At 41.5% G+C, this 11,860-nt stretch overlaps 1 protein-coding gene across 1 annotated transcript in view; it reads left to right on the top strand.

The window, feature by feature from the left end:
- Positions 1 to 755: 755 nt before the first annotated feature.
- The window catches only part of LOC146304821 (rho GTPase-activating protein 6-like), a 78,281-nt gene continuing 67,176 nt past the window's right edge, over positions 756 to 11,860 (top strand). The window contains exon 1 of the mRNA XM_084713506.1: positions 756 to 1,409. Within this exon, the coding sequence (XP_084569632.1) occupies positions 942 to 1,409 (468 nt within the window). The 5' untranslated portion in view covers positions 756 to 941. The remainder of the gene's footprint in view (positions 1,410 to 11,860) is intronic.

Raw genomic sequence — 11,860 nt, 5'->3', positions numbered from 1 at the left:
ATTTTCATCCCTGGCTAAATCATGTCTGTCTGTGTGCGTGACCTTCTGCCTGTCTGATTATTGTGTCTGTCTACTTGCCAAATTACCTTTATGAAAATTAACTTCTTAATTATAGAACAGACTGATCTTAACTCACAGCTGCAATAGAAAAGGCAGCAAAAAACAAAGTTAGTGGTGTCAAAGTGGTGGAAATCCAGGTCACTGAGGACAAAAATGATGGTTTTCTGAATGGATGATCATCTGAACGTCATTTACAAAAGAAAAAGAGGTGCCATGAGTTTCAGAAGTTGACTCTTCAAATGCAAACTCACCTGGATATAATATTTTGTAAAGAGCCAGCCCAATAAATCGCTCCTCTGATATTGGCCCAGCACAGCTGTATCGGTCATATGTTTTTATAGAATATAAAGCAGATTTTTCTATTTATTTAGTTTTCCAAGCAGCGTTTTGACCCCTTTTCTTAATTCAAGCTGTTCTGTTTGTGTTTGTGTGTTTGCATAGTTATGTGTAACTATTAAAATACCAGTGAAAGTTTACTGTCTCATTGCCCTGATGTCATTCTGGATTAATAAAGAATCTTTTTATCCCCCCAATATCGGCATCAGATCCAAAAATTAATTGGTACATAAAGTATGTAAGCACTGATCTCAACTTTTCTGACCCCCCTCCCACACACACACACACACTGAAGCTGTCTTCTCACTCCACTTCAGTTTGGGAATGACCAGCGTGCAGAGGAACGCAGCAGAGGAAAAGAGGACTTGCTCTTTGTCAACTTTGCGCAGCGTCTGCAGACAAATGCAGCACATTCCAGCTCTTCGCCAGCTCGTACTGGGACCGTCCAGTTAATGGATCAAGTCTAAACTCGTGTCTTACGGTTGTAAGGGAGCTTAAGAGAGACGCATTGAGCAGCGCTGATGTGAGATCCAAACTAAGGAGACATGTCTGCGGCTCAAGGACTCCTCAACAGCGTCTTCTCCTGCTCCTCTCCTGCGTCCAAAGCCATAACCAAACGGAGGCTACGCCAAACCCGGAGCCTGGACCCGGCTATCATCAGACACTGTGACACCGGAACCGAAGGAGACAGTGGTGGCACAGGTGCGTTCCCGGAGCGCTCGGCTGTGAAACCGGCTTTACGCACCAAGATCCCGACACTAAAGGAGCCCATAACCCCGTCCCTGTCCTCCCCCTCCATACCTCTGGATGTTTCTCCATCCTCCAACTTCCACTTTGACTATGACACGGTGAAGCGTGCCAAAAGGAATACCGCCGGGGATTTACCGTATCTGGTGAAGGGACCCGGTGCTGCGCCCTCAGGGAGCACCGGCACGCTCTTCTCCCCGCGGAGGTGGCTTCAGAGGAAAGTGCAGCCGTCCAGCTCTCACTCTTACGTTGTGTGGAAATCAGAGGTAAACTTTTAAAAACTTTTTGAGCAGTTTGAAGTTTCTTCTTCTGTGGTATCAATCCAACCATCCTGCAGGAGGCTGTGCCTGTTTGTGCAGTGAAGAGTTAAGTTTGTATTTGGTTCAAACAAACCCCCAAAGAAAGAAAACAACCACAAATCACTTCCATGTTTTCTTCCTTATTTCTTCAATAAGTTCCTCAATTGATGCCAGAGGTGTAGTGGTGAATACAGAGGTTGGTACACTGTAGTTTATCCACCTTGTTTCTCCTCATTGATTGATCAAATTGAACTGAAAATAGTGCGTAAACTCTCAGCCTCATTTTAAAGAGGTGGATAAATGAGTTTAGAAAAAAACTTAAACAGGATTTTGGTGCCCTTCATTTGAATTTTCCTAAGTCCCGCCCCTTTTTGCACTGAGCTCCAAAAAAGACTATTCTACATAAACTGTTAGGTAACTAGTTAAATCTGATTGCTAATATTAGCAAAATGCAGTTAACTTGCTATCTAATACAAATTAATCATTGGCTAACTACTTAACAAGCATTTGGCTAACATGAGCTAACTTAAGATATGACTATTATTATTATCATTATTATTATTATTATTATTATTATTATTATTAAGTGTTCACGAATGCTCATCTCTTGATGTGCTGCAGAAATGAGTCCTAAAACCCAGAAATGAGTTCACGTTCGGTTCTCTCGTCTTGAAACAATGGATTTTTTGAGTGGGTTTTTGGTTGATTGCCTGAAATTAGGTCTGTGGTTAACATGTTTTCAAATCGAATGGAAAAATCCAATTGGCTTTTTGTGGCTTTTTGGCTTTTTGTGGAGGAAACCAGAGTGATGCTGACTTCTGGGTTGGCCTACAAAAACACGACAACCCTGCAGCACTATTTGTGGTTGTTTGAGTTTGTGCGACCTCCCACGTCCTAATCAATGAGTTCAATTTGACGGTAGCATGCATGTCGCTCTTATAGGTCCCCCAGCAAAATTTTAAATATGTTCAGAATTTGGTTTTCTTTTCAATATAGACTAGCCTAGCACAAAGCATAACTAATTACAGGAAACAGGAAAGGAGAAAGTTGAGTTTAAATACTATTGGAGCAAAAATGGGTGGAACTTAAAACGGGTCAATTCCATCTTTTGATTTGACCTACATACTAGCAAGTCTAACTGACAGCTCCTGGAACAATTAGAAAAAGCAATCAGCAGACTTTACACACTGTTTATTTCTTCTTTCTAGGAGAAAATCATGCCAGGAGACACATCTGCTGAAAATCTTTCTTTAAGCACAGCCAGACTAAAAAAAAAACAAAACAAAAAACTGCATGTATATTTGATTCTTGGACTCAGAAAGTCGCATCTGAAATTCGACTGAGCATCATGAGTTTGTGTGCGGAGACGACGCAGGAGATTTATGAACAGGGACTGTTGACCCAGCACTGACACCTACACCTGGAAGCCGTCCAGTATCGAACCAGTGCACTTAAAAGTAGAGCAGTTATCCAAGTCTTGCCCAAGGGCACGTGGGTAATTAAATGGGGGGGAGATCAGGCAGCTTCACTTTTCCCACCTGGATTTTTTTCTTGTGTTTTCAGTCCTTGTGAGAGTCACACCTCTGGGAAAGCTAAAGAAACTCACAGGGATTAAATTAATTCCAACAAAATGTGCAATGGCGTGCACAGATAGTTTTTCTGTTGTCGTCACTGAGCTGGTTGGTCTTTTGTCTTCATATAGGCTTCAAATTGAGTGTGAATAAGGTGAAGGAGCAGCGTATGAAATCCTTAACAAAACATACTTGGGCGACTTATTTTCAGCAGGAGAGGGGGTTTATAGGCTGCATAGTTGGCACAGGTCCACATGCACTGGTGAAAAGGTATGATAATTTCCCTGCTTCTTTTGTGGACTTGCTGTCTCTTTCTCTGCCTTAGTTGATATGTATTTTTTTGTGAAGTGCGTGTGCGTGTACGTGCAGGAGCGTGTGTGTGCCTGATGCGAGGGCCTTAAGGACACATGGCCCGGGATTCGGTTCTCACGACTGCAAGCAGTCACAGGGTCAAGACTGTGCGGCCCTCAAACAGCTCTCCCATCATTTCCGATTACAAAGAACAGCTCCAGCTTCACTCTCTGCTTCGCTTTTCTTACTCTCTCTCACACACACACACAAACACATCGGCACGCATCCACACTCTCCTCTCCTCCCTCTCTTCCTCTCTGAGATGTCGAGAAGCTCTCACTCAGCAGAGTTTCCCACTGCTGTAACTCTGTTTTCTATGCTGTTTTCTGGCCCCCTCCCCTGCTACGGCCCACTGAGGATAACATGAGGCCATCAGTTTGGAGTCATTAGTACAATCTGGACCATGAAGTTATTGCACCTCAGAGTGTTTGTAAAAATACAGAGCCAAGAAGTGTTGCTGGTCTGCCGGGAGTGTTCACACACTGTTGGCTGTGAAGTGAAGTCCTGAAATGGAGTGTAAACAGAAAGTATATGTTGGGAATGTACTGAATGTGGCAGATTTTAGATTCTTTAAGCTTATTGGTAGTTTTTAATATTTGACACTTGTGAAAAACGATGATCTGTCAGACACAGTCAAGATTCTTGCATGTTTTTAGTAGTGCTAAATAACTTGTGACTTGACTTGTTAAAGTTACTGAGCTCTAGTTGGGGAAAATGATCCTGAAGATAATTCTATTTGCATACAAAAATACACGGTGGTCAGCTCAGTATGCAAAACATGCAGGTCAAAAATTGCAGACAGAGATGCAACGATTTCAGCTTCCTACTCGTCTTGACCTGGGACTGAACTCCTGGTTGCCTGGTTTGACTCGGGACTTGAGCGAGAAGACTTGGCCACATCTCCGCCTCTGCAAAAAACTTCTCAAGGCCCTCGCTGACGCCAGAGAGCCATGGGCACATGCCCTCTTCCGTTTTCTCAAATTGTCTCTGTTTGCATAATGTATTTGCTTATAGTCTGGCTATCAAAATGATCCCAGCTTTCAGCACCGCTCCCACAAGATGATATAGTAACTGAAAAAATAAGGTGGTGAAATGATGAATGAAGTTTATGCAAGTTAAATATTATTCAGCTGACTAAAATAAATTTCAGGCAATTCCTGGATGGTGGCTGATATTTGTGTTATTTTAGTAAATTTTGCAGAAATGCAGTGTTGCTACAATCACTTTTGTGTAGAAGTCTGAATTACAAATGCACTAAACTGAACACGATGTGTAAATTCAGTGGAGTGCCCCTTTAAATAACCTTGTCTTTTAGTTTAAGTGTAGATACGTCATCACTGTGTCTCAGTGTTGTCAATATAGATTTCACATGAAGGTGCAAGTTCATCATGATGTATTCGATGTCCAAAATTTTGCTCGGGTTGAGATCCCACTTTAAATGATTTGCATGTGTACCACTGTGTGTGTGTGTGTGTGTGTGTGTGTGTGTGTGTGTGTGTGTGTGTGTGTGTGTGTGTGTGTCTAACCTGTGCAGATTAGTCTGTATGCCTTTTTAAGGATGGAGACGTGCACACCGAGGCAGAGAGAGAGAGAGAGGAAGTCGGAGTGGAAGGGAGCTGCAGAGACAAAGTGGAGATGTAATGGTTTACACAAAAAGCAACGTCTGACAGTTATATTGGCCATGATTGCTTAATAGCTGTTTCCATGGTCAGGTTGTTGATTTTGAAAGAACAATGACGCAAAAAAAGATCATCAGAAAGTACCCTCTGTGTTATTACAGTAGGAGGGTCGGTGACTGAAGTGGTTCTTCTCGTGGAGTGATGGATGCCGGAGTTAGGCCTCACATCAACGCAGCGTTCTTGCAGAATGGCACGACTATAAAAACAGCCGAGGTTCTGACAGGAACGTCGACGCACTGGAATTTATAAGTTTAGCGTGTGAAACATGCACTGAACAGAGCAGCGCACACAGACGCACCAGCACAAAGGCTCGGAGAGGAAACAGCGGTCGGCTAATTTAATCCTGGTTGTTTATGGGGCGCCAGAATGTTGACATTGTGCAGTCTATTTTTAGAGACACTTACCCCTAATGCTTTAGAGGAGAGACTAAGTGAAGAAAATCTCTCCAAAATGAAATCTCCACCATTAGAAAAACTACAACTACCACTACTAAATGGCTGATAACAGAAGATTCCAAGCAGTTCAGTGGGTTCTTTTAGGCCAGAGCTTTGACTTCTGGTGTTATCAAATGCCAGACTTTTATTTGTTTTGATTGTGTTGCTCAACCTGGGGTTCCGGGCTCACAAGGTGGACATGAGATCATTTCTGAGGGCCGTCAGCTGATGTTAATGCTAACATTGTACCTTTAAAGCATCAGCTCGGTGCAACTGTATCCCCCTCAGAAGCTTTGGTACTGAGCTCAGGCATCATGGCAATGTGGTCATTGTCACACCCCTACTGTCATCCCCTTTAAGACATTCAATGTAAGGGACAGACAATAGCATTTTGTACTCAGTCCAGAATGCATGATGTGAAATGAGGACTGTATTTTAGACTGGAGAATGTTTTTTACATTTTATTGCCTCTACCAAGCCGTACCAGGGCACCGCCAACACCAACTTGATTATTCTGGGAGGTCGCGACTGGAAAAGTTCAAGAACCACTCTTTTAGTGACACCCATGATGATACAGTAGGTGATGACTTCTGTGTGTTTGCACAAAGCAAAACCCTCCTTTCTGTTTACTTAGTAACTGAACCACGGTCACCACAACTGGGAATTGGGAAGATTACCATTTGGATTTTTTCTGTGCCCTACTTCAAGATTGTCCTCGGGGAGAAAAACACATAATTTTACTGTTTATTCGAGTGTCAGTGTGGGACCAGTGACTTCATTTGGATAACTAACATTTAGAACGATAGTTGCTTACATGTAGCCTGGTTGTTAGCATTCTTAAAAATATCTAAATGACCCCATGTTTATGCATCATGCGTCAGAGAAGTCAGCGCTCAGAGTATAAGAAGAGAAAGGCTTTGAGAAAGTTTGAACCAGTCTATTGTTTGCTTTCTTAGAGTCGCTGAATTTGTTGTCTCAGCCATTTTGGTCCCATTGACTTAGCAATGTTAGTTGGTCAGTGAGTCCACCGCTGACAGACATATCTCAACATTTACAGAATGGATTGGCGTAGCGTTACCAGAGTATGAACCCCATTGACTTCGGTTATCAGTCGACTTTTTCTTTTTTGTTCAATGCTTTATAACATAAGCTGTATAATAAATAAAGGACAGAGCATCCAGGTCTGAAGTGTGAAGCCAAGAAGTCTGATTGGCAACATAACAACATAACAATGAGGGAAATGATTCAGAAATAATTTGGTTAACATTCAGTTAACTGCTGAACTAAATTCATCTGCACTTCCAGTAAAAGACAACTAGTGAAGAAAGTGTGGAAATGTTTCCTTTCAAGGTTACAGTTACGACACGCTCCAATGTTAACAATTAAACAAAACCATCACTAGGACACCAAGTCCATTTGAGACAGTTTGTTGGCTGTTGGGTGGAGTTTCTTGCGTAACATTACTCTGATATGTTTTGATAGGATCTCCCACATGGTATGCGATTAATAAAACAGTGTTGTGAGCTCACTCATCCTGTAAAAACATTTTTCAAGCTGCTGCTGTAATGTTTCATTTATCAGAAATCACGCATTCTGATTCGGCCTCTGTGAACTGCTGCACATGTTCGCTGTTGCGTTTGCTGTGTACCGTACGAGCTGAGGCGCTGATACAGGTCGTGGCTCTCTGCCAGGAGCCAACACTTGTGTGGTTTTTCCTTTTTTTAACCAAAAAAGTGGCGCACATTGAAGTGTTTATAACAACAATATCACGTGATCGGAGCCTTGGAAAGAATGCTGCAGCAAATCAGAAGTAGGAGAAGAGACTTTGCATCTGTTTGTTGGTTACTTGTTAGAGTGGCTTTTAAACCCTGAGGAAATGTAGCTTCAAATAATACAAATACACATACAATATCAAAGTTTATCAGTTCATTAAGCATCTGCAAAGATCTGGGTAAAAATAAACATTCATAGCTATTAGAAAACTCAGTTAAAAAGCAGCAAAACACACTGCTACACAGTACACTGCATAGTTCATAACTAACTTTTCTCAGTGTTTATGATTAGTTGCTGCATCGTTATTCACAAACGCAAAAAAATTGGGTCATAACCTTCAATGCAAATCAAAACTAAGAAACAAAACACAAAAATAATAGAAGCACAGTTAAGATACAGAAATCCATTTAATTGCAGTTGATAAAGATTCCCTGTTTTGGGCTGCTTTCTCTTGGACGTGCTCTAGGAATCAGAGAGGCTTGAACTTGTGAACCCTAACAGCCATCCATTTCAGCTTTCCTCCCTGTTTTCCTCCCTAAGTTCCCTCAAAGTGAGGAGGCTGCGTCGGAGGAACAAGACCTTGATGGTTGGACATCTTTGGAATGCTCGTACCAAAATACACACTAAAAACTAATTCACACTCCGCTCCGGGGAGTTCAGCCAAATACTTGCAAAGTCTCACAAATCTAACAGCAACAGCCTCTCTGCAGCATGTGAGTGCAGGACTACAAGACCATAATCAAGGATATAGGATGTCATCACGCTGCTGTAAGAGCCTTCATCAGAACACTGAAACTGATGGAGTGCAGGTTGATTTTCTTGGCTCGCAGCAGCGGTTCTGATTTGGATCTGTCCGCAGTTGTCTTAAAGTCACAGCCTGATCTCACGGTATCGTGAAGCGGAGCTGCTGCTGTGAATCAGAGGACCTTTACGTCACCTGTTCTTGTCTTTGTAAGATTTAAAGATAATTTTTACAGCAGGTTCATGCTATAAATACATGCTGCTCTGAAGAGTGAGACACATGCAAGAAGCTAATAAAGATCTACTCACAACACAATATTTAGTATACACTCAGAAATAAGGGAATGAGGTAGAACCTGTCTTGGGGGTGAAACTTTTCACAGATGGTTCTGTGTATAATCCTTTATGTTGGGTTTTTTGGTAGAACTCTCTGCAAGGTTTCCAAGTGGAACATTTATAAAAGGTTCTGCAAGAACCTCTAGCAGAATTACAAGCTGAAGAACCCTGTGCAGTTCTAGCTAGAAGTAGTGAAAGGAGACAGAAATTGCATTCAATTGTACATCAGAATGAGTTACACCTGGTGTTCACTGATAAATTCTAGTAACGGTTCTAGCAGCATTAACTCAAACGTCCTACAGAAAATACCAGTGAGTCTGCCGTTTCTTGCTGCCAAACATTCCTTGTTACGGTATAGATGACCTCTGCTGCACGTTCTGGTACAGTTCCCCCTCCAGGGAGAAGCTCTGGCTTTATGATTGCGAGTCTGCATGAGCTGTAGTTTGATTATGGTCCTTATTAAGTTTAATGGGCCTGCTTGTTAACATGTACAACCTGCTGACAGACAGACAGACCAGACTGATCTCTGCTTTCAAAGGGGAGCAGCAGAACCCAGAGTGATACTGAACACACTCTTACAACTGAAATATTTCAGGATTGCTTTCCATATTGCCTTGACCTAGACTTATGTTTTTATGACATACCAGTATTAGTATTCTCACTCTCTTTCTGGGCTGTCTTCCCTCATTTTTTCTTTCTTTTTTGGAAATGTTTGCCTCCTCTGTTGTAAACAGGATAGGGAGCTAAAGGTGAATGCAAGTGACTCAAGTTTTCCAACGTGCATGGTTTTATAAACATCGTGCTTTATTATCTGAGTAGATGTGGTAGCTTGGCATGATTACACTAAACAAATGAGACACTAGAGGAGATTCTGTCACTGTCGGGGTCAGACTTTCAAATAATAAAAAAAAAGATTTCAGCCTAATTAGCCTGTAACTGTTTAAGATAGTATACTTAACGAGAAAACGCGCTCAGAACTTCTGAAGTAAGAAGCAACTGTGATCTGATTTTCTGCTGCACGCGGCGCAAGTCTGTAAACAGCGGAAGTGTAAGGAGTTGAAGGAGTGCAGCCCACCTGAAAACAACTGTTGTCTTGTTTTGTAAATGCATTTTCGATGAACGTTTAGTGCCAAGCTTACTGACAAAAACATTGCATTTCCTCTTCCTGTGACAACTTCATAACTAAAGTCAACTTGTGTTGTCATCAGTGGCCGTTCTGCAGAGAGCTTTGTCAGGAAAACAGTTGATATTCACAGCTTTAACAGGGGGTTGTGGCTCTGTTTATGCCTGATCTCCAGCAGATACCTGCTGTGTAGCTTTTGATTTAAAGTTCAGCGTCAGGTTTCACCAGTTGTAGGAGAAAATACAACCTGCCCAATCTGACTAATCATACTTCTTGGGGTTCCCACAAGGTATCGCTGTAGATGGCGTAGTCTAGTGCAGTTGCCTTTTAGAGGAGGTGCACATAAGCTCTGGTGTGACTACTGTGACAAGGTGCATAAAATATGCTGTGATCCCTCAGGTCGCAACCATAAATGTATCTATAGATCCTCATAAAGTCGACTGCTCCCACTTGCAAATGTATGCATAATGTAAACCTCATAAAACACCTCTTTAAATCTCCCTCACTGTCAACAGATAGTGCTCTGTTTTGCCAGTTATTATAAAACTCTCTGATTCCAGGTTCAAAAACAGAATATTTTCTGGTTTGTTCATGCCTCTCTGACAGTAAACTAAATATCTTTGTGTGGGGGCGCATCAACTTGGGCTTTGGGAAACATTTTTCACCATTTTCTGACAATTTCTGGACCAAAGAACTAGTCAATTAATTGAGAATATAATCAACAGATTATTGAAAATGAAAAAAATTGTTGGTTGCAGCCCTACTTTTGGTGCTAGTCCACCTCAGTCAAGCCATTTTTGCCAGTATAAATGTACAAAATACTCAAAATGTGCATTTTTTCACAAGTCACAGATTTCTCCAAAGATAAGTGCTCATTTTTCCTGTTTTGTGCTGTAAAGCGGTCTCCTTTTGTGCCATAAAATAATCAGACAATGCAGAGCAAACAGTATGAAAAGCACTTCAGAGGCCAATAGGATATGACATCAACATTTGACTCCAATGAGACGCAACCAATACCTGAGAGAGATCCCAGCATACTGTATAATGTGTGTGAAAGAATATTTTAAGCTCATTCTCGTTTGTACACAGAAACGTGACACCTCGCGAGGCAATTTTTTTGACAAGTTTGAAGAGAACCATATGAAACAGCGGGATATGTTTGGCCGTGTTTTGCTTGAGCAATCTCACATCTCCTTTGGGATGTTTTCTCAACAATGAAGGAAAAGAGAGCGGTTTGAAATAGAGACGGCTGAAAAGTAAACATTAATTTCCGCAGCCAGAATCTCTCTGTCTGGTGCAGATTAAACCTCTCCACCGGTGAGAAAGCAGCAGTGTTGAGTTACTTTTAGCGGGGCGCGGGGGTGTTTTTCGTGTGCGTCGGAGAGAATCCGAAAGCAGTGGGCGGATGATCTAATTGAGCTCTTTTCAGTCTCGAAGGCAGAAATGTCCGTCCCCTTGTGTATTTGTGTGTATGCATGTTACAGTGACCCCTGTGTCCACCTTAATGTGGTTTGTCACGGGCCGGAGGGATGGATCCTCTCACATACGCCACGGTGTGTTAAGTTTACAACTTCCCATTTATGTATTTGTCTCAATCAGTGTAAACAGCGGTGATTTGATACTCACACTGGGTGAAAACATTTCATAACATCTCAAACACACCCGCTCTTTGTCTGATCCTGGATCAGAAACTGAAAAATAGGAGCTGGAAAAATGATTGAGCGTATTTAATGACTCCAGAATTATTTTGTTTTTGTTTTTTAATACCGTGGCTCTAAATTTCCTCCCATAGATTTTTGTACGAAACGTGATAAGAAAAGCAGCAACAGTTTGTTTTTTATCATCATCAGATAAGCGATGGAAATGTGCTTCTTGCACATTATCTCACTTCTGCAAAAATATTTCCATGCACCTACTTCCATCCTGTGGCTGGATATTGTTTTTTCAGGTGCTTTAACAAACAGTTCACACTTTGGTAGCCTGTCACGATGTCGCCTTAAAAGGAGTAAAAGCCCATTCACACCGACATTTGAAAATTGTGCTGTTGAGCGATAGCAAACCATCTTGCAGTGCTGATCCTTGTGGGAATGGAGAGGCTTTTTTCTCTTTGTTTCATATCGAGCTTTTTCTTGTGTACTTCATCAACACCTCTGAAAGCAGAACTTCAACCTCCAAACTCATGAATTTTGCTGGATCTGACGTGACATGTTCTTATGAGCCCTTCTTATGAAAAAAAAAGAAAAAATTAAGATAAGAACACAAAAATGTTCTTGCATTAGGTTCGGTGTTTTTAGAATCAGTAATAATGATGGTTAAAACTACAAAAAGAAGTTTTAATAAACCCGAATTCTTGTATTTTATGCAAAATATGAGCCTCACATCACCTCATCATGAATGTGACATCTTAATA

Source organism: Lutjanus erythropterus, chromosome 24, assembly GCF_056507025.1.
Source record: "Lutjanus erythropterus isolate fLutEry1 chromosome 24, fLutEry1.hap2, whole genome shotgun sequence".
Lineage (NCBI taxonomy): Eukaryota > Metazoa > Chordata > Actinopteri > Lutjaniformes > Lutjanidae > Lutjanus > Lutjanus erythropterus.
The sequence above is the reverse complement of the archived record's forward strand: the minus strand, read 5'-3'. Positions and strand labels throughout refer to the sequence as shown.